Source organism: Onychostoma macrolepis, chromosome 21, assembly GCF_012432095.1.
Source record: "Onychostoma macrolepis isolate SWU-2019 chromosome 21, ASM1243209v1, whole genome shotgun sequence".
Lineage (NCBI taxonomy): Eukaryota > Metazoa > Chordata > Actinopteri > Cypriniformes > Cyprinidae > Onychostoma > Onychostoma macrolepis.
Genome location: NC_081175.1, coordinates 6125973 through 6148470, shown reverse-complemented (window position 1 = coordinate 6148470; position 22498 = coordinate 6125973). Strand labels below are relative to the sequence as shown.

Here is a 22498-nt window from a genome sequence, read left to right as displayed (position 1 = left end):
GAGAAAAAAATAAAAATAAAAACATTAAAATAAACAAACACCATGGGATGTTTGAACAAAACGATACTGAAAAATAAGCAGATGTTCATTTACAGTCATATACAAAAAATAATCTTTGCTCTCAGGTTTATGGATGAATGGTACAAGAATGCAACATGACAAATAACAATTATAATATACTAGAAATTCTAAGTGAGATTCACATGCCACTTCAAATTAGGCCAAATGTTTAAAATCCAGATAAGTTACCTAAAAGGCAATGTTATATAACAACAGAAGTGCTTACTCAAAGCTTAGACAGTAAAGTTAGTTCACCTTAGTTTACCCTTATGTGTTAGCCTACATGTTATAATAGCAATGATGTTCGGGGGCCTTTAAAAAATCAGTTTGTTCAAAAATATGAAGCATAATATTTTCCATCATATATTTCAGGTCTACTTAAAGAAAATATTGTGCTTGCTGATGTAGGCTACTGCAATTTTAAAATTATGTGATGCTGTGTTAATTAGGTATAGCTGGAATGGGTAGTCACTGGTAACTGTGAACAGTTGTCATATTTAATATTTGTTAATATTAAAATCTAGAAGTAGCCTGAAGTATTCTTAAATACTACAAATTTCATCGCTGACACTCACAGTTATAGGCCTGTAATACCACAATAATAGAAGTGTAATTATGATCATTTTAATAACTTTCATGAAGTCGTTATTAACAAACATTTTATAAAGCTTAACGGACAGGAATCTAGCCAAGCTACACAAATTTCATTATGCACTATTCTTATGTTTAACATTAAATTGATTTAGTATAAAGGCTGTGAAAGAAAACGTGTAACCAAAATAACAGCGGTAGTCAGTACAAGCTAAAGACACGAATGAAATATATATAGCCTATCATCCGTCTAAAAAGTTGTATTTGCTTTTGATAGTGAGAACACAAGTCCCCGCCCATCACTGGCAGATGGCCAATAATATTTGAAGGCGTGTGCCATCACGCTCCTTATTGGCTGAGAGGGCTGTCACTCCAGCCTTTAGTGGGCAGGCTAATTGAATCGCTGAGTGCGATACACTTCTATCCATCTCACTCGCGAGGAAGGTAGTTGCACATTACCGACTATCAGCAGTCGCTACCGGAGACGCATGAGAAACACCGAGTGAAAGCCGCGAAACAGTACGAGGAGCCAGCAAAGGTGTGCTTGACTCAAAAGTACGGAAAGGAGGAAACTTCGCATAAACTATGGCCGTATCAGCAACTCCTCCGGTGCTTTCACCGACCTCCACTCCCGGGGGCGCGAGCAGCCTGTTCCGTCCCGACTCTCTGTACTCCAGCCCGGCCGAGTCCCCGCGACTGACCAGCAGCATGATCAACTCTTTCATCACCGGCACCGGCGGCGGCGGCGGCGGCGGCAGCACTAACGGGAACGGGCCCGGCGGTGTCCACAATAACGAGTGTAAGATGGTGGAGGTGCACGGGGTGAAAGTGGCCTCGTTCACCGTGGACGGTCAGGAGCTCATCTGCCTCCCGCAGGTGTTCGACCTGTTCCTGAAGCACCTGGTCGGCGGGCTGCACACCGTCTACACCAAGCTGAAGCGGCTGGATATATGTCCGGTGGTGTGCACGGTGGAGCAGGTGCGGATCCTGCGCGGACTTGGGGCCATTCAGCCGGGCGTGAACCGGTGCAAACTCATCACCCGAAAAGACTTCGAGGCGCTTTATAACGACTGCACCAATGCCAGGCAAGTCTTATATCGCATATGCATCTCACATTTACGCTCAGCTTTGGAACATGAGGTGCTTTTCAAGTTCATTCAGAACTAGCAGGGTTGTCGTAGCTACTTGGAAAAGTTGCAAACACTTTATGATAACTTAAATAAAAATGATTTCATGCGTGTGTAAATAGGAATATTTATGGAAATATATGAATTACACGTTTATGACATTTCTATTTTAACGCACGTGATCTAAACAAGATAGTTACCTTTAATATAAACTAATAATGTTTTAAGTTCATTTACTTATAAAAAAGTTATTATAAAGTGCTGTTTGTGAACTTGTCAAAACACATAAAATGTCCTAAATGAAACTTTTGTATAAAATTGGTTGCAATCAGTTTTTCTTTCTGCCAAACCACCTGCAGTTTTGACCTCTTTTCCGTTTCGAATCCAATCATTGTCCTGAGAAAAAACAATAGTAACAAAAATAGGCTAATAAAACCGTGAAATGAATGACAGCTTTCTCCAAAATCAAGCAAATAACTTTGTCCGGAATCTTATTTTTCTCGCTGACCACTTGATCTGCTTTTTACGTAACTGTCTTTATACAAGCTTTTATTACAGCGCAGACATGGTCATTTTAATCATAAGCTAAAAAAAATATTATGATATTCATTTACACTTTTATATATATATATATATATATATATATATATATATATATATATATAAAAACAAAATGCAAATTTCAATATTCCAGCTGCCTTGTAATAAAATCTGTTTGGAAGGCAAATTTTAATAGCAATTCTGAAATTCTGCTAATTGAACTTGCAAGATTTATTTAACTGATGTCATAAAACAATCCGCACAACAAAGATGGTAAAGATTGATTTTTTTTTAAATCAGCATGTATTTTTACTTTTTGTCTTTATAATCTTTATAAGTTAACTTTTCTTGGCTCTACTAGATTTATAGCCTTCATTGGTATACGTTTTGATTTGTTAAATGACTAAATTGACTCATTATACTTTATTGATCATTCTACACTAGTGTTTAGAAACATTAAGGTTTTCAGTACAGTTATATTTGATGTTTTTCCCACTTTTATTCTTGCTTATACAATGACAGCTCTTTGGACTAGGGGTCATACTTCGGTTGCATTTCACTTTATTCTGTTATTTGCTCCACTGAGTCAGGCTCACGTGAATAGACATCAATATCATTTATGCACTTTTAACCCTTGTAATATCCAGGGCCAGATCTGGAATTCTTGTTTGATACTCCATTTGTCTGGATGATGTCCCACGTCTCATTTGGATAAGGTGTTGGGCCATGTTGCATAAATCAATGAATCACCTCTCCTGGATCTGTGGCTGTGTTCGGTGTAGAGATGTTATTCTTAGCTTGTTATCATGACAGATGCATTAGTGTTCTCAGGCTCCTGCAGCAATATCAGCTTATGTGTGTGTGATTGGTGTGGTGGGACTCAAGGGAGCAGTACACCTTTAAAGACCTTTATCATCCAAGGAAAAAGTCTGTAATTATATGTTAGTATAAAAACGGCAGCATCTTCGCTTTTAGTGGAATAACAGTCAAAACACTGTGTATAAAAATGATTTGACTTTTTAAAAGACACTTAATGTTGAAATAATTTGTGTTATTTATACAAAAATGTAATATTGTGTCATATATTACGTAATATTAAATACAATTTATACATTACATTAAATATATATTTTTGAAGTGAAGTCTGTCCCCAAAAGTTCACAACCTTTAGTAACCTTAACTTCAGTAACTCTATGTATTCCTCTCCACGAAAGTGCTTTGCATCAGGTCTAGTATTTTCAATTCTCTATTTCCATTTTCTTACTTTCTCACAGGTAAAAGGTCAGGTATTGAAAATTGGTCGGGGCAAGAAGGTTCAGGAACGTGGTCTTAAAGTGCGCTTTTGCACAGCGGATGTGTGTGTGGAGATGCACGCATGTGTGTTTTAGGGAGAGAGGGAGAGAGAGAGAGAGCGCATATCCAGATGGCCATTCTGGGCAAGGTTCGGTAATTAACCTTTTAACATCCCCAGCACAACCTCCAGAAGAATCCCCCGTCACTTTATTGGGCTTTGCGCAGTTCTGAATCAATCTGCCGTGCACATCTAATTAGAAATGAGAGCGAGGAGAAAGTGAGCGGGGGAGAGACCGTTTTACAACATTATTTTGTTTAATTTTGAGTCCAGGCAAAATGGACAATAAGAGAATGAGGTGCGGAACGCTGCGCTTTTCACTCTTCTGTCAGATTGCAGCATACGGTCGGATAATGAAATTGCCCAAGCAATGGGCCCCCCTGAAATTGAATTTGCTCCTCGGCATCGTTGCTTTACAGTTCACCTTCGCAAGCATCGCTTTTATAGTCAGATTTAAACATCATCCACCGTCCCGCTACCAGATGGCTGAAACTAATGTGCGTGCTGGCCCCTCGCCTCCTCTCCCTCTCTCTCTCCTCTCCTCCTTCAGCACAGGCTCACTGGGAGAAGGGCTAAGCTGAGACAAATGAGTGTCTTTTGCATCGGTTTGTACGGGACAGCCATGGCGAAGCAAGTGAGGAGTGTGTCTCAAAATTTATTCTGAGCTGCCTACTTAAGGGGTGTTCAAACAGGACGGATTGTCCTATTGAAAGCAGCCAGACAGGGAGCGACAGAATTAAAGAGGTCACAGGACATGCCGTTTTACAAACACTTAGAGTGCGACGCAATGGCCAAAGGCATTCATCTCATGCATGTTTAGATAGACCAACAAAATGGATAGGGGTGGGAATCTTAGGGATTTTTACCATATTGTTTTTGTTTCCTCTTAGTGATTCCCTAAAAGTTCCATTATTCCACAATTCTTTGAAGACTGTTAAAGAGTAAATATTTGGAAAAAAGTAAATGCACATTTTATTGCATTTAATGCCCTCAGCACTCAAATAATCAGATCATATCACCTTTCACAGAACAGATAATATAAAACAGATATTGCAAAAGACCATTTAAAAACTTTTTAGGGGTGACAAATGTAAGATTGTAGGTTAACTATATTTTAAATAAAGCATTTAAAAAAATAAATAAATAAATAAAATTTATAAAAAGGAAGAAACCTTTTTTTTTTTTTTTGGAAACATAACTTTTAGGCCTTTTGAAGTCAGACATGAAGAATTAGTAACCTAAATTAGTTTATTCAGCAGGACCCATTTATAAGTAGTCATCGTTCACAAAATATAATTTAAAGTCATACCCCTGGGTTGCATTTTGTGTTTTGAGGCACTAAAACGAACCGACTCATAAGAGTCATTCGTTCAGGAATCGGACTACACTGATTGCGCTCTACGTTTTTGATTCACTAAAAAGAACCGGCTCATAAGAATCATTCGATCGGAAAATAGGACAACACTGTTATACTATAGGCTACTGCTCGTTTCGTCCACGTTTTAGGGCCCGAAATCATACAATTATTTATTTATTTAAAACGAGACCGGTTTTGAAAAAGAGTAGGTTCTGGGTTTTAATCATACAGAATTACGCAAGAAGGCGTCCTTTATGAACGCCCAGCAGTCTGCGCTTTCCGAGTCTGCAGCTGAATGTGCTGTCTAGGTAGGGAGCTCACTAGTATTTCAGATACAGCCCAAAAATATGCAAAGGGCTCTTTAAAACTTCCAGACTGAAACACACAGAAAGTGTCCAAATCAGCAAACGCACGCGGCACTTACGGCTCGCTTTTTATGATTTCTCAGCTCGCAATTGATCTCCAGGTTTTTAATGCATTCATTATTTATTAAAACGAAATTTGCAAGCTAAACATAACACTAAACTAGTTTGCACTTGGGGACTGCACTTAGGAAATTGAATGGGAATTACATTAGAGATGAACATCTGTGCTTGCTCTCCTGCCTCTTCGCAAAGGTGGATTGGATTAGTTTAACTGTTTTTTTCCTCTCCACCAAGTGCAAGAACATCCAAAAATAAAAAAAGTGCAGAAAGCTCTTGTCCACTAATATTTATTGCATCACTGACCAGGGAGTTACTTCATGCGAGTAACATCATAAAAATGAGAACAACATCCCTGTTTGCATTCATGCCAATCGCACTTTAGCAGGAGTTGCTGGAATTGTCAGGTTAAATCATAAAACGCATTACTTGTTCGAAAGCCTGTCATATTTTTTTTTCGTCTCTTGAAGCGATTTGCTTTTTTTAGTCATTAATTTAAAATGTGTCTAATTCCCATCGTTGCCCCAGGCGCGAGCTACCATCACACCGCGCGTCAAAGCGCGGCGTTTCAAAGATTCCCTAAAATGCACAATTTGACACCTTTAAGAAGCATAATCTGTAGATTAGTTTGAATTAGTATCTCACGTATGATTGATTTGGTCTGATTTTGAGTCGCGCATAAAGTGTGAACACTAAGTAAAACCGGAAACTTTAAAACAAAGACACAATGACGGACAAGGACCACAATTGTCTCCACATCTCGTGTCAGGAGTGCGCGCGAGCAAGCCTCCAGGTCTCTCCGTTTCGTCGCGCGTGCACGTGTGCGCGCTCGGTCCATATGGACAGAGGCTCAGCGCCTTTGGCTTCGCCCGAGGCACCCGAGACACCCCGCTGTCTCATCAAATCTCCTCAGATTGTCCTCTTCCTTCGGCACACCTTAATGTCAGCCATTAATTATACATCCACCTTTTTCTGAGGTTGTTTTTTTTGCAGATTCACTCTTTCCCTTACCCTTTTTGCACAGTAAATTATGAATTAATACAGTTAGAAGCATCAAGAGGGGCTTCAGTGTATCTGTATGTTAGTATGTGAACGGCTGTCATATCTCATATCCAGTGGCCCCATATGGACACTCAAGCCATGCATTTTGTCTTCTCTTTTAAACAGTATGTCATGATTTGTAACCTAACAACCTTCTTTTTTATTATTTATATTGATTTTTAAATTGAACAAACAAACACAACATCATCTAACAAAGAGACAAACAAGCAAAATATATATAATATATGTGTATATGTGTGTGTGTCTATATATATATATATATGATTCTGATGCAAAAAACTATGTCTGAGATTTTTTCTTTTAAGTGAGCATTTTTATCAGGCTTCAATGTTTAGGTTCAGTAATTTCACTTTAATGGCAAGGAAAAGGTTATTAGTCAGTAATCAGTAAATGCCTTATTTTCAAAATGCTAGAGGTTCTTCATAGCCTATATATACATATATAAACTAAGTGGCATTTATTTGAATGCATTCTTCCTTTTTTTGGGATTAAGAGTCCATATAGTGTTTGGGCCACCATGTAAGATAAAAGGATAGAGAGTTTTATTTACAGGTAGTTGAACGTATTTTGTAAAGGCAAGCTGGCAGATGGTCTTACAGACCGGCTATTCTGTCCATCTCTGTCTTATTGCGAACATGTTTGAGACGTGAGAGCGCTTAACTGCTGACGGGCTCTTATAAAACAACTTGTGGCCATGTGAGTTCTCATTAATGTTGGCGGGTGCCTGTTCCAAGCCACAGCGCTTTAATAACTAGTCCCATGCGTAACCAATGAATTAGAGGCAAAGCAAAGACACATGTGGTCAATTAGTGATGGAAAGGCGCTACTTGAATCTTCTAGGCGCGGAAATCACGAAAACAAATTAAGAACGCCACTACGTATGTGAATCTGCACAAATTACATATTGACATCCGCAATCATTAAACGATGTTTGAGGAGCATTTAGAAGCTGCAATTATGAAGTTAGCTCTTAATATACACCGTCTCGATGGGGATGAGGAATAGCAGGTGTTCGCTGATGTGCAGCGACGTGGGAGAGAGATATAAGAGGTTAAAACAGACAGATGGATATGGCCTGTCAAGAATCTCACAAGAGGAAAAATGACACTTTCCGCTCACCGTCCGCAGACCCGCAGTTACGGCGGGAGAAAAAAAAAGCAGGAGAGAAAGAGACTAGTGTCATTTTGACTTTGGGAAAGTCTCCTCCTGAGCTTAATGACACATCTGCAGCCGGGCTATATTTATTACAGTCATGTAGAATAAAATTGATTGTCTCCTAAAATTAATTTTTGCTTTGCCTCTAGCAGTGCTTTAATGGAGGACACTAGGCCCCGTGCAAGAGTATTGTTTAATCACATTAGTATCACAGCCCCCAGGACAGCGGAGATAATTGTACAAACGAACATCGAAATATGTATCTCTAACTCTTATGATTGAATTATGCAAATGACTTATCTCCTGCCCTTCCAAGCACTAATCATCTAATTAGGACTGATGTTTTAAATGCTTGTTTTTGGATGGGGATCCGGGGAGAAGCAGGAAGCAGAAAATTGAATGTGACACTGAAATCGGCAAAGTAGTTTGTACCGGAAGAGCTGGTGTTTTCTTCCCCCCCATTGTCTGTCGTTGGCGGCGAGAAGACGATTAGAGCGTTTTAGTGAGTATTTTAAAGGCCCTGAAACATAAGCCCCATCTAATCCATTTTCAAGAGTTCATCATTTTTTCTGCCACTTTAATAGTTTAGCTTGACACTAAGCGGTAGCCGCGCCGCACTGCGCTGGAGGGGACTAAAGCTGGTCAAAGAAGCGCTAACTAGCATCCCAATTATGCCGATTAATATTTCATGACATGTTCCGCTGCACTTCCCCGTTCCTGCGAGCTAGCAGCTGTTGATCCGCTCGCACAAAGCGTTTGGCGCGCCAGAACGGAGAGGTTAGGGTAATGACAGGCGAGCTCAAGTGAGCGTTTGACACTGTCTGAAAACGCTCTGACTCTCGGAATCCCGTTTTGAAGCACTTGAAAGATGTGAAGATCTGAGGAAATGACAAAGTCGTGCTTTGCCCCGCTCAGAAGAGTGTTTACAGTTGTCTCTCACATCTGGAGGCCATAATTCGCCCGCATTACCCCCCTCTGTCTGGCTTGGGCAGATGGGTTCACCTGAAGAGCACAATGCCGTTCAACTTTTTCTCAGTCGTGTTAATGACCTCAAGGGAGGCTTGCTTGGAAATGACGAGCTCAGGCTTAAAATGACCCTAGTTTTGAAAGGCCTTAAACGTCGAGTGTGATGTATTGAATATGGATGTTGTGGAATTCCGCCGGTTTAAATTCCACTGTTCCACATGTTAACATACATGAGGTTTTGTAGAAATTGTGAGAATAACAGTAACAGTCTCGGAAGCATCAAACAAATCTGTTTTGCACTTTATGCAACAAAAGTGTCTCTATGAATTTTTGTGTCCATCTGTTACACTTCATATGTACTGTCCATCTATTATTGCAAATGAAAAAAACAAATCACCAGTAAATATTAATTATGAAATCATTTTTTAAAAGTTGAATTATTTGAATTATTTTGGAATATTAATTTAATAATTATTGTAATTATTAAAGTGTACTTTTTTCTCTCACTCTCTCTTTCTCTATAGCGTATTTAATCTATAACAATACATTAAAATATTATTTAAAAATGTATATCATTTTATATAATTATTAAAGTATAAGTTGTTTCATACCTCTCTGTAGTGTATTAAATATATAACAAACCATACATTAAAATGTTATTTTAAAAATGTAGAAAATATTTATTCATGAGAAATGCCATGCACTTGAAGTTTTATAGAAATGTAATGGAATATTAATTTAATAATTAATATAATTAATAAAGTATAGATTGGAAACGCTAAATTATGTTGTCAAAATTCAAAACCGAATCACCATATTAATGAATGATTTCACTAAATGCTTTGACAAAATGAAGGTACATTCATGCTGCAGTCAAACGTAGAAACATCTGCTTGCTCTGGATTATTAAAAGAAGAAGTGAAGATGAAAGCAAGGTGGAATGCAAGGAGGGATAGGGTCAAGGAGGGTGTGGGTGAGTGTTTGTATGTATGCGAGTCTCTTTCTGTGCCTGGGTTAAATCAAGAAAAGCCCTGGGTATGTGGTGACATCATGGCCGGTTTGGTGCTCTCGTCGGATCTGTAAGGGATTCATTCTGTCTCTATCTGCCCCGGGCAGCCCAGCTCCAATTACCACCCCCCCACACACACCCTTCTGCGCACCACCATCCGGAAGTCTGCAGAATAAGCCTATAAAACTTTAAAAATCCACCCAGGAGCGCTGCACTATTCACATCATACACATAGAAAAGATCATATTACCAAAAATGCAATCATTTCAGACTAAAGCAGAGGGTATGAGCACCTTATGATGGAACGCAGTTGCCAAATGTTTTATAAGTATTCTGATCATGTGACCTCCACCTGTAACATGCTACATGTCTCCTGTCATCCTCTGCACTGTCTTTGAGATTCCTTTGGCCTACAGTAAATTGCCTTCAGTATATTTTCATCTGGGAAATATTGATCAGCTTTTTTGATAAAAAAAAACAAAAAACAGAAGTATACAAAAATAACAGAAGTATACAAATTAATAAAACACACACACACACACACACATATATAGATATACGCTGATATCAAGACTTAATTTGCTTTTAAATAATATATAATATATATATATATATATATTTTTAACATTTCACTCAGTTACTGAAAAAACCCAAAAATAGCTATAGTGAAATATTACTGCGATATAAAATTACTCATTAACAAAATGTAAGATTTCAATCATACTGCCACTCCTAATACTTTTAATAATGACAATTTAACTTAAGTTAAAATATATGAGCAATCTTCAAATTGTCAACAAAAATATTCACCGTGCTCCGGTTTGCATTGCACTTCATTTGTTAGTTTGAAAGAGATTCAAACAGTCCTAAATGCGAATGCTCAATAACAGCTGCTTTTATGTGTTTTCCATCCTCATGTTTTTTTCCCGTGCCCTCATAAGTATGAAGATAGTTCCCGTTAATAGCGGCCCTAGGCCTGATTGGAAACATGTTAAGCATGTGCACAGACTGTAAATTGGAACCACACCACAAAGCAGGTTATATGCTTGTTTATTCACCATTATGATGGCCGCGTCTTAAAAATGCCTTATAGAGACACTTCATCCAATCAGAGAGGGCTAAAGACCACGCCCACACACACCCTAATAATAACAACTTTTACAATCCCGTAGATTAGTAAAAAAAAAAGATTTTGCTCTTTTTGAATTCATAAAACAAATTGAATTAGTTACACACACTATCATCAGCAGCTTTCATCCATCGGGATGGTTCTTTTCCTACAAAGCAATGCGTGGTCAGTGTGTGTATTTGTATTTATGGATGGGTGGGCTGATGTTGTGCATGTGTGTGTATGTCTGAAACCGTGTAAATATTGTGTCTGTCAGTAGCAATGGGTGTCATTTGTGTGTGTATGTGAGATGGGAGGGGTGGGGGTTTCTCTGATGAAAACAATCAGGCCCTGTGTGGTTTCATTACAGGGTAATGTCTCGCCAGATTGTTACGGATAGTTAAAATGAAATGAAGTGAATTAGGGAAACAAGGGGGAGAGCATGCACAACGCTTTATTGCTTTCTTTTGAAGACACACTGACAATGATCTGCCTTCAGTTTAGTGCATGTATCAGATAACATATCAAAAACTACCTCCGAGTGTGTGTGTGTGTGAGAGAGCGAGTAAAGGTAAAGTGTGTGGGCTCGTCTTGCGCTGCATTCTTGTCAAATGTAGGATACACTGTCTTCCACCTTCCTGTCTCTGACTTTGTCTCTGGATCTTTTCTAACTTTTGGCCTATTTGAAAAATTTGATGCAAGACAATGTCATCAGTACATTGCAAATATATACAGTATATAAAATATATTAATATATATTTCAGGGATTTTTGATGCTAAGGACCCCACATAGTTTTATGCATAAAGACCCATTTATTTTTATTGTGAGAAAAAAGGTAGGCTATATGTATTGTATTAAACATATTTAAGGTTAACTCAGTCTTGTATAATATTTGTGTTTTCTTTCAAGTTTTTCCCTCTACTTGTACACCCTCGCAGTCCCCTGGGGGTCACTGGACCCTAGTTTGAAAACTCCTGTTTTAATTAATTTATATTATAATAAATGGAAGTCAGAAAATATAAGTTCTGCTAAAAAAGAAATATGATTTATTATATAATTAAATTTGGAACATACTATATATTAATACTTTAATGAACAGTCTCATGCAATTTTAATGATCAATTTATCTGACAATTATTTGTTTGATAAATCACTTAAAAAAATACTGGTTATTAAAAAGGAGTAAATGTGTGCTATACATTGGGGCTAATTCATTAAACATAAAAAATAATGAATTTTGGTGTAAATCATTAGTAAAACCATTGTCACATTCACTCGAATTGGATAATATACAAATGAAACAAATGACATACAAATTTGTTCTGCTTGTGTTTGATGAACAACGTCCAATGAGAGTAGAAAAGTTTCAGATAAAACTTTATAATACATGAGCACAGACCCAACTTAGGAAAAAAGTGACATTTGCTTTATAGTTTATTACAGTAGCAATTTGATCAAGTATAGTTAAAACAGTGCCAAAGTTTACGATCAGAGTAGCTGTAATTGAACAGAATCTAATAGTAGTATCTTTTTCACTGTGCTGTAATTCAACAGTACACACACTCTTCCTGGCTTTTCCCATGGTGCCTCAGTGTGAGATTGCAGTGTGAGGGATGGCAGGCACACCTGACCCGTCTGTTCCACAGGGGCTTGTGGGTAATGGATGGGTCAGAGCTTTTTTTGATGTTTTATTGAAAGATCACCACGGCTGTCCTGGCTTTCGCCTGACTATAAATCAGGGTCCTCTGTGGCCTGCTGGACTGTCCAGAGTGTGGTTTATGTCAGCCGGGGCAGGAAGGGCCTCCGATCCCATCACTCCACCTCACCTATATCACCCACCCACCCACACACACACACACACAGCACTACCACCTCTAGAACAGCCGATGGGACCCCTAAACAATGTGTCTGTCAGACATACACACATATGCAGGTATCAGTCAGCTTTGATACTTACATAATATATATATCAACGTTAGCGTATCTGCAGTATTTTGGAGCTTTTCTTGCTATTGTGTTTTAGCCCCCGTTTAAGATCCTGTCAGGTGTTCATGAGATATATATCAAACTGCAACAGTTAATCAATGAGATCAATATAAATCGATGATGAAAATAGTGGACAAGATGTTGTGACTGATTAGTTGGGTCTGTGCTCATTGTATGTCAAATATGTTTTTGCATGCACTTTATAGCCTACATATTATATGTTAAATAATCTTCAGTTGATTTGTTACTGTTTTTTTAATCCAACAGATTAATAAGAATAAGCTGTTGCACTCGTTAAAAATTAAACATTTGCTTTTGTTTAGTAGAATAATTGAGTAATTGACTAATATTTATTCATTCATATTAATCAATCAATTATTGTAAATTCTAGATTATATAAATGAAATTAATCCGTTTCAAATAGTAATATTGTAATAATGTATTCTGATTAAATGCAGATTTTTAAAAATGGATTAATCTGAAAATAATCGGCAGATTAGGCCTAATCAATGAGATATTAGTTGTATAACTTGTTGAAAGACATGTTGGACCATATGTAGAAAACTGCACGCTTTTCATTAAATTGCTTAAAATAAAATGATGTTTTTTTTTTAACCCTTTTAATCGATTAATCTAACAAGTACTCAAGAGTGATTATCAAAATAGTTGTTAATTGCAGTGCTAGTTGCACATTGTTTTTAGGATAACACTAGACCAGATGTGAGATAACACACTTTTTAGTAAATGCTTTTGAACTTTTTTTGTACTAATTGATTAATCGAACTGAAAATTGGCAACCTGATTATCAAACGAGTTGTTTGTTGCAGCCCTTTATCAGAGTTATACATTTAGGTACACATTGTATGGATTATACAGCATTCATATAATTGGCTCTTGTAGTTGTCAGACAACCATAAATTGCTTTTTTCCCCTCAATATACTGTCGTCTTTCTGGGCCGAAAGCATCCCTCTTACGTTAGTTACGCTCAGAGTGCTGATGCAGCACAAACAGTGTGGTTTTCTCACCACTCTCCCTTAATACTGCTGTTAATGAGTAAGTTGATGTAGTTGAACGTTTAGTTAATAAATATGTCAGACTTTTACCTCTCTCTCTCCCTCCCTCTTTCCACTCCTTGTCTCTCTCTTGCAGTTTCCCAGGCTCGCTGAGAAATCGCAATTAGTTTTAGATTTACGCTACGATGACAGACAGTGGTATATAAATAGAGGTTAAACACACAATTTACATATTAATTTCATGATTCATTTAATCAATGATTTATGTGGATATAGATTGCTTTTAATCCGCCTCTCAGCGGCAGCGTTTGCTCTCTCGCTCCCGCTCTTCTCCGCTCTTCACCGAGCATGACAGAATAGAGTGCCGAGCTCTTTCTTTTCCTCCCTCTATCTCTCTCTCCCTCTGTCTCTCTTTCCTCGGAGCTGTTCAGTGGCTCGGAGAGGAATGCGAACGGAGGGGCTCCAAACGGCACTCCTAATTGGTTTAATTTTTCAGTGCGTGCACCGAACCTGACACTCGTTTACTGCGCGCCGCTGTATCTCCTTTCTCTCTCTCCAATCTCCCTCTCGGCTCTCTCTCTCTCTCTCTCTCCATTAATAAAAGGGTAATAATCGCTCCGGTTAAAGGGATGGTAATGAGAGCAGTGGTTATGGTGATTGGTGGCGGCGGTTGTGTATTCATAACAGATCTCTCATACTGAAGCAAGAAGGCTGTAATTGAGCCATGATTGAGACACATACGCTCCCCTCCACCGCACACCAACATGGGACCAGTGGGAACACCGGGGAACTGAACAAAAATGCCTCTGTGGTAGCAAAAGGCACCAAGCAAGGCTAAAGTTTTAGACGATTCTACTTAAAAAGTATGTAGACAAAACTTTGAACCAAGTTGGCATCTAGGATGGTTTTATTGTTTTTGTTTTTGTTTTTATTTTAAACGTTGATGGTTTTGTCTTTTTTTGTGCATAGTAGTAGCCAGAGGGAAGTACAGGATGTGGAGGGAACAAGATTGGGAAATTGGTGAGCACCAGTTCACTTGACCTTTGGCCTCTGGCTCTACGATCTTCAGCGACTGACAGATCACCCAGACCGATTAATCGGACCGATATTTGGACATTTCCAAAATCTAGCAATAGCCAGTTTCTCAATTTTTGTTTCTGCTGGCACAATATTCCAGCAATTAGTGTTCATTTAGACATCAAAGCATTTCCGTCGACTGAAAGAACTTGTTTTGAGTGTCCTGTTCATTGCCTGATTGGAACCGCTCATCTTAACCATGAAAGTGTTATTTACATTATATATGACAACATGATATAACTGAAGCAACAAACGATCAAGTTAAGCTATTATTGGTTCATGCCTTCTGTTATTGTGCAAGATTTTACCCCCTTCAAATGTTCAATCAGAACAGCTTTTTTAACCAAATAACTCATGTTACACAAGTAGGAGATGTTAGCTTGTTAACTGAAGGCTAACTGAAAACACAAAGGCTTCAGCTTTTGTAATATAATGTGATATGAAATTGAAAATACATTGATTTACATATTTACTAATAAAATGATTGATAATTTCCAATGAAAGCTGCTTTAGCCAGTGGAATGGGTTTGGGGTCTGTAGTCAGCCATTAACAATCATACTTCATAAGTAAGTTCAAATGTACAGTAATGACAGCTGTTTATCTGATTTTGATGGCCTGTGTATTCTCTAAATGTATTTTAACCGAGAAGTCCATGAATTGAGCTTAATTTTCTGTTCGAATGTGTTACAATAACACCCCACTTTGTATTCACCACGTTTTGACATCTGTCCCCTGCATACTGTTCACACTTTATTCTCTTATCATATTCCACATTTGGCTGAAAAATATATGCGGTACATCCAAATGACAATCGCTAGAAAAAACATGTTACTTAAGTGTTTTATCAGAGGATTCAGACAAACAGACCTTTTTTGTAAGTCGTAAATGAAGATTAAAGCTCATGTTGGCGGAGAAGGAACAAATTGGGATGATTTATTGGCGCTGACATGAACGTGTCACTGCGGGGGGAGACCGGAATAAGAGAGAAAGAGAATGAGAGAGAAAGTGGGGGAGGAAAGGTGGAATACGGAAAGGCGCGAGATAGCTGTTCATCTCGCGGAAGGTAAATAATGGTCTTTAATTATTTGCTGGCGGAGCTGTTGAAAGCTCGGGCTGATACTGTCATTGGGACGACGCAGCTGGTGTGATGTGTGGTTAGGAATGTTAAAGGTGATAATGGTGTGTGTGCGTGTGAGAGAGCATCGAGGGAATGTATCTCCAGACGCGTATGTGCTTGAATGATGGCTTTGCATGTAATAAAAACACACTGGAATCAAGCGGCAGGTAATAGGGCTGTGTTAACCTCCATCCATTTAAGAAGAGCCCCAGGTCCATTGATTGGATGCCCATCAGCCACATATAAATCCATCAGTTCAATCAATAAATGACTCATGATTGAATTGCATCATCATTAGTGTTTATGACACACCATCTCTCCTCATTTGGCCTGAACAAAAAACGCTGGAATTGGATGTATTCAATTGTGACGTCATGGGATAGGCCAAGACAGTTGGCAAAAATCTATTGCATGCTTTTTGCTTGCTTTAACTTGATTTTTGAAATATGTTTGATTCATTTAAATGTATTATTATTGTTTGCAAAGCCAGTATCAGTAAATTCACTGTGCAATACATTTCATACATTATGCAATGTACATACTGCTTTCACTATGCAGCCTTATCATGTGAAATATCTCTCTGCAGATAAGAATTCATAAAAACACAGTAGCAAGAAAAACATGATTTTGAGTCATGACTTTAAAATGTCAAGTTCGGGTCAGCTTTCTAAAGGGTCTAAACGGGGGTGTCCAACCTTTTCCTGGAAGGCCACTGACCTGCAGAGTTTAGCTCCAGCTCTTAGTTATAAACACCTGAACCAGCTAAATCAAGGTCTTCAGGATAACTAGAAGCTTCCATGCCGGTGTATTGGAGCTGTTTTAAAATATTTCTCTGTTTGTTGGAATAGCATAACATGTGAACTTCTGGCTCAACCAATGGCAGGAGTTTATGGTGGTACTACAAAAGGCGTGGTTGGAGTGTTTAGGAAACCTATTTGGAAGCAAACTTTTTTTTTTCTAGTAATATGGAATTTACATTTAAAGTCAACATTTACAAGCCATTATACTTCCATAATGTACTTCCATATTGTGAAACAGGATACTCGACAAGAAATTGGCAGGACAAGACTTTTTGGATTGTGAAAATTTGGCATTTCATAATGAAATGGAGTCAAACCTGAAAGACAATTTTGCTAAAACAATATCTAAATAGCTTATTGCTATTAAGTGAACATTGAAGTGACCTCAGTGGAAAAGGAATGTCTTTTGAGAGGCAGAACAAGTAATTTTATTTTGGTGAAAGAGTATGAAGCCTTTTTTTTTAAATCAGCATATTTGGATGTTGTTTGTGGATTACTATATACGAGTCCTTCAATTCTGCATGCTGTGAGTGTATGTTTTATAAATTTACCACTCTGCAGAAAGAAGTACCCTCAACGCCAGTGATTTGCCAGACTGGCACCAGGCATGCTGGCATGGGCACAGACTGCGAGTCAGAGGAGGGCTGTTCGCACACCCTTACCTGCTGTAAAACCCAGCCCAAAACCCAACCGCAGGCACGATCCACCTTTTACGAGCCCCGTGCAGCTCATAACACACACTGGCTACACATGGGAAAGTGGGAAAGTGTGAGTGTGTGAGTGTGTGCGTTTTTGGCAAATGCGTATCCCGGGATGCTCGCACGGCCGTGCTAATATCTCTCGTAACCATTTCAGCTCATTAATTTTCCCCTCAAAGTTTCCTTCAGTCGCCCCTGCGCAGGGTGTACGGTGCCTCTTTGATATTCAGAGTGTGTCGAGCCGTTTGGACGAGGAGAGCTCTCTGAATAGACACAGCTCAGAGTTTAATAACTCTAAAAGAGGACTGATGCGTTTGGTACAGCTGTACGGCGAAACATATGAAGTGGAGTTATCTGGTGTTAACTTTATCTGATCTGGCGTACAAACGGTTATCTCTGTGTCCAAGTCAGCAATGTGGGAGACATCAGACTACGCAAGCTTGCTGCAAAAACACTCTCTTACATGCATGCATGCATTTTTCACTGCATCCTAAACATTCCGAGATGCGTCAAGTAATGTTAATCAGTTCAAAATGCTTTATGCATCTACAATTTTTTTTCAGCTTGTTGAATGGCCAAAGAAGCATTAACAAATGCGAATTATTCTCCATGTCACCAACCCCCAGAGATGCATCAACTAAATCGCTTTAAACTGTCTTATGCAAAGATGCATTTTTTTAGCAGGTCACGTACACCCAGAGATACATTAACTAATGTGAATCTGCATGTAATGACTTGTGGATAAACACATTTTTTTCCAGCATTTTGCAAACACCCAGAGATGCTTCAAGTAATATGAATCAGTTTGAATTGTATGAAATGTGTACTTGCATTTCTCAGCATGTCATAAACACCCAGAGATGCATCAACTAATGTGAATCTGCCAGAAAAGTCTTATGCATGCACAGACTTTTTTGGTTTTTCAAAATTGCATTGAAATGTACACAAACATGCATGTTTCAGCATGTCACAAAAACTTAGATATGCATCAAGTGACATACATCGGTCTGAATTGTCTTACACATACCCGTTTTTTGCAGCACATCACAAACACCCAGAGTAATCAAGTAATGTGAATCATCTGAAATTAATGCAGACACATGCATTTTTTATACTGCATGTTGCAAAAATCCAGTGATACAAGAAGTAATGTGAATCAGTCTAAAATGTCTTGTGCTTACATTTTTTCAGTACATCACAATCATGCACAGATGCAATGTGAAATATTCTGAAATGTCTTGCATGCATCATTGCATGCACATTTTTATTGAATGTCACAAACATCTGGTGATTCATAAAGTACTGTGAATCAGTCTGAAATGTCTTCCAGCAACACGCATTTATCAGCATGTCACAAACACTCAGCGATGCATCAAGTACTATGAATCAGTCCGAAATATCTTACTGAAATACATAAGTTTGAGATGCATGAAGTCATGTGAATCATCTAACATCATATAACATGAATCCACACACATTTTTTACTGCATTTTGCAAACATCCAGTGATTCATAAAGTTAATTTGAATCAGTCTAAAATGTCTTGCACATACACATTTTTTCAGCACATCACAAACACTCTGAGATGCATCAAGCAATATATGAATCAGATCTTCAGAGCTAATGCATGAAGACATGTTGTGTTCATCTCACACCTTCTCGTCCAACTCCAGCACCTCAGCATCTGAAGGACACCAGAGTCATAAACATATACATATACGTGGCATCACACACTGACACATCCCTATGCACAGCATTGCATGGGAATGAAAGCGTGTGTATTTGAGCAGAAGCGCATGGTAAAATGGGCCGGTGAAGAAGCGGGTCAGGGTTAGTGTATACGCAAGGTCACGTTTAAAACACACGGGTTGGAAGGGCCCATAAATCAGCCTGCGCATACGGCTGCCCTCCGCACTGCCTGATTTAACACCTGCGCCCAGACCTTCCTTGTCAGGCCCGGCATTCTTTATTACCCGCCTCTGCTCACTATAGCAGCAGCACAGATAGAGTTCACCTTTGAAAGAGCCGCAGTAACTCTCTCTCTCTTTCTCACTGGTGTGCTATCTATCTCCTTTCTCTTTTCCTCTCTGCCCTATGGTCACAGTTCAGGGAGTGGTCAGATATGTGAAGGTAGAAGGGGAGATGGTCACGTACAGGAAATTGACCGTTTAATGCTTCCTTTTTGCAAAACCGAAAGCAGAATACGACTGTGTTCACGCATGTGTGGTTGTTGGTCTTGAACTGTTATTACCGTTTGGTATGTTTTGTGAGTTGCTTTTTTCTTTGTGATATTGAGAAGAGAAGTTCAAGCTGCATTGGCACAGTTGGCATGTCCTGCAGTGTGAGTGAGTGACATACAATACTCTACCTACACTCTCAGAAAAAAGGGTTCAAAAGCTGTCACTGGGGAGGAACCTTTTCAAAAGGTACATCTTTGTACCTAAAAGATCCATATTGGGACCTTAAAGGTACATATTAGTACTTAAAGTGTACACATTGGTACCTAAAAGGTACAGTACCACCCGAGTGACAGCTTTTGCACCTTTTTTTTCTGAGATTGTAAAACAGTTTTAATTAGCATTGTGCTTTTTAATAACTTTTTAATTTACGCTTAATATGCAAGCCATTTTTTATAACCTCATATTCATTAAACTGTACCGAGGGCATGTACAGGAAAATGACCATTTAATGCTTCCTTTTTGTTTTTTTAAAGCAGACTGTGATTGTGTCTGTGCATGGCATGCATGTGCAGGTGTGTGGTCTTGAACCGTTATTGGAAAGTTGCTGTTACTGTGCAATAGACAGACGACAATTGACCATGGTTTTACTACAGATAAAACCAAAAAAACAGGGTTAATACAGTATTAACTGTATATAGGTAACCACAAATTAACCATGTTTTTGCTACTCTAACCATAGCTTAACCATGGTATTTGTTTTACAAGTGGTCATTTGAACATGGTTTCTGCACATTTACTACAATAAAACCATGGTTCATTTTCGTCAGGGATGTAACTGCAGTGAGAACGGTTTAAACAATTTGCTAGTTATTTACAATAACCATGCATGAAGTTTTAATGGCCTCACACCAATTTAGACTCTAAATAGAGGGCACGTGCTGGAAATAGACAATATAGAAAAATAGAAAGCAGAATGCAACTGTGGCAATGGCAGTGTGACTTGAGAAACTATCTGTAAAAGTGATTAAAATAGTGAAAACTTTTAGTCACTGCATCTAAATAGTGTGTATATATATATATATATATATATATATTATTTGTTTGTAGTTTATTTTATATATTCATCACAACATTTTTTTTATAGTGCAGAAATTGAGTTGTACATTTTCTAAGCTCAACTTTGAGGAAGAACTCAAAGTGAACAAACACCAAAAGTTTTCTGCATGTCCAAACGTACATTTTTCAGGTCACCGCTCCAAGCAGTCGCAAATATCTTCCGTCTTCTTTGACAAATCAGGATCTGGGTTATAATGTATGTTAAATAATAGAGCTCACCGGAGGTTGGGTCTTTGCTCTTTTGTCATCTGTAATAGAATCTTCTTTTCCCTCATTTCTTCCGCTGTCGCCAGGCCGGAGGGGCCCGAGGGGGCCTCAGGGGGACAGTGTGTAAGAGATGGACTCTGTAGCCAGGGGCCCGGAGCACTAAAATGCAAATGTAGTTTTTGATGGATGATAAAGTTGGTTATAGGATGATGAATCGTAAGAGTTAGAATAATGAGAATTTAACAGAATGCGAAAAACTGTGTGAAGTGGTACAGTAGTTTGGGATTAACTTTTGTTATTATTCCTATTTACGTCTATTAAAGTTACAATTTTAAACCACTGTAATTTAAACATACTTAACAGACAATACATGAAGTCAAAAAATTTGAAGCCTGTTTTCAACTTTTTAACGCAGCATTGAAATATTTCATGCCACAGCAAGCTTATGCCGCCCAGTACGCCCACAAAGCGCTTTTGTGTGTGTGTGTGTGTGTGTGTGTGTTCCTCGCTCGACTTGTCAGGTCCTCCCTAATAGCAGCTTTACGAATAAGTCTCAAACATCTGACCACTTTGTCATAATGCGAACGTGCTTGTCAGCAGGTCTGTGAATGTCTTACAGGATAGTTTAATTATAACGTCAGGCCGCGATACGCATTCTCCGTCGACTGACTGGCAGGTAGTCGCTCCGCCCACCGTTCCGAGACTGGGAAGAAAAAGAGAAAGTCGGTACTGTTTGATTACCGTACCTCTACGGTCCGTGGGCTACAATTGTTCTCGACGAAGCAAAATGCGAACGCTACCGTTAAAAGAACTTCGGCAAAATTCCTGTCACAGATGTAGCAGTTTCACGCCTCTCCTGTCAAGAGCCTCTCGCTTCAGTGCCGTTTCCGTCCAAAATGTAGTCCTTAGCATTGTTCGGCATTTCTTCCTCAACAATAGTTCTCAAAATGATGAGTGCTATTATTTGCCTGCTAACACTGACACATAATTGGATGGTGTCTCCCTTAATCTGAGCTGTTAGGCAACAGCGTTGTCAAAACGCTGAACAAGTTATGAGATTAATTTCCTATAGAGCATTGTGAGCTTGTCACTCACAAAGTGCTCATGAATTATTTTAGGGGTGTGCAGAAAGTTTTCACGTCACCTCGAGATGAGTTCAGAAAGATTCGGCTTTCAAATAAAGTCGCTCAGTGAGGGCAGTTGCCAAGCAGATTACAGTTTGTGTTTGGTAAATTGATTATTATAAGGTTACGACAACGAGTATGTTCGCATTTACCACAAAGCTACGCTTAAATATTAACGTGAAATGATGTCATTATAAAGTCAGTACATTGTCACAAGCTTAAAATTTAATTACCGGTCCAGCTCCGCACTGTAAAGTTGCATAAACTATTGATAGAGTAAGAGGATGTGAGTGACAGTGAGTTTTACCACGGTTAAGGAGTGTTTTAGGCAAAAAGCAAAGCAGCAGAAGCAATATGATAAAGTACACCAATGTTCAGTAAGTAATTACGTTCATTAATAATAATAAAGTTCAATAAACAATTAGATTTG

General features: G+C 38.6%; 1 protein-coding gene across 3 annotated transcripts in view; it reads left to right on the top strand.

Moving 5' to 3' along the window:
- Positions 1-1050: 1050 nt before the first annotated feature.
- dacha (dachshund a) overlaps positions 1051-22498 on the top strand; it is a 147950-nt gene continuing 126502 nt past the window's right edge. For 2 of the 3 annotated variants that reach the window (XM_058759064.1, XM_058759063.1), the window contains exon 1: positions 1052-1736. In XM_058759064.1, the coding sequence (XP_058615047.1) occupies positions 1237-1736 (500 nt within the window). In that variant the 5' untranslated portion in view covers positions 1052-1236. Of the gene's footprint in view, positions 1737-22498 lie in introns of all 3 variants that reach the window. The other variant, XM_058759065.1, reaches the window with a different exon arrangement.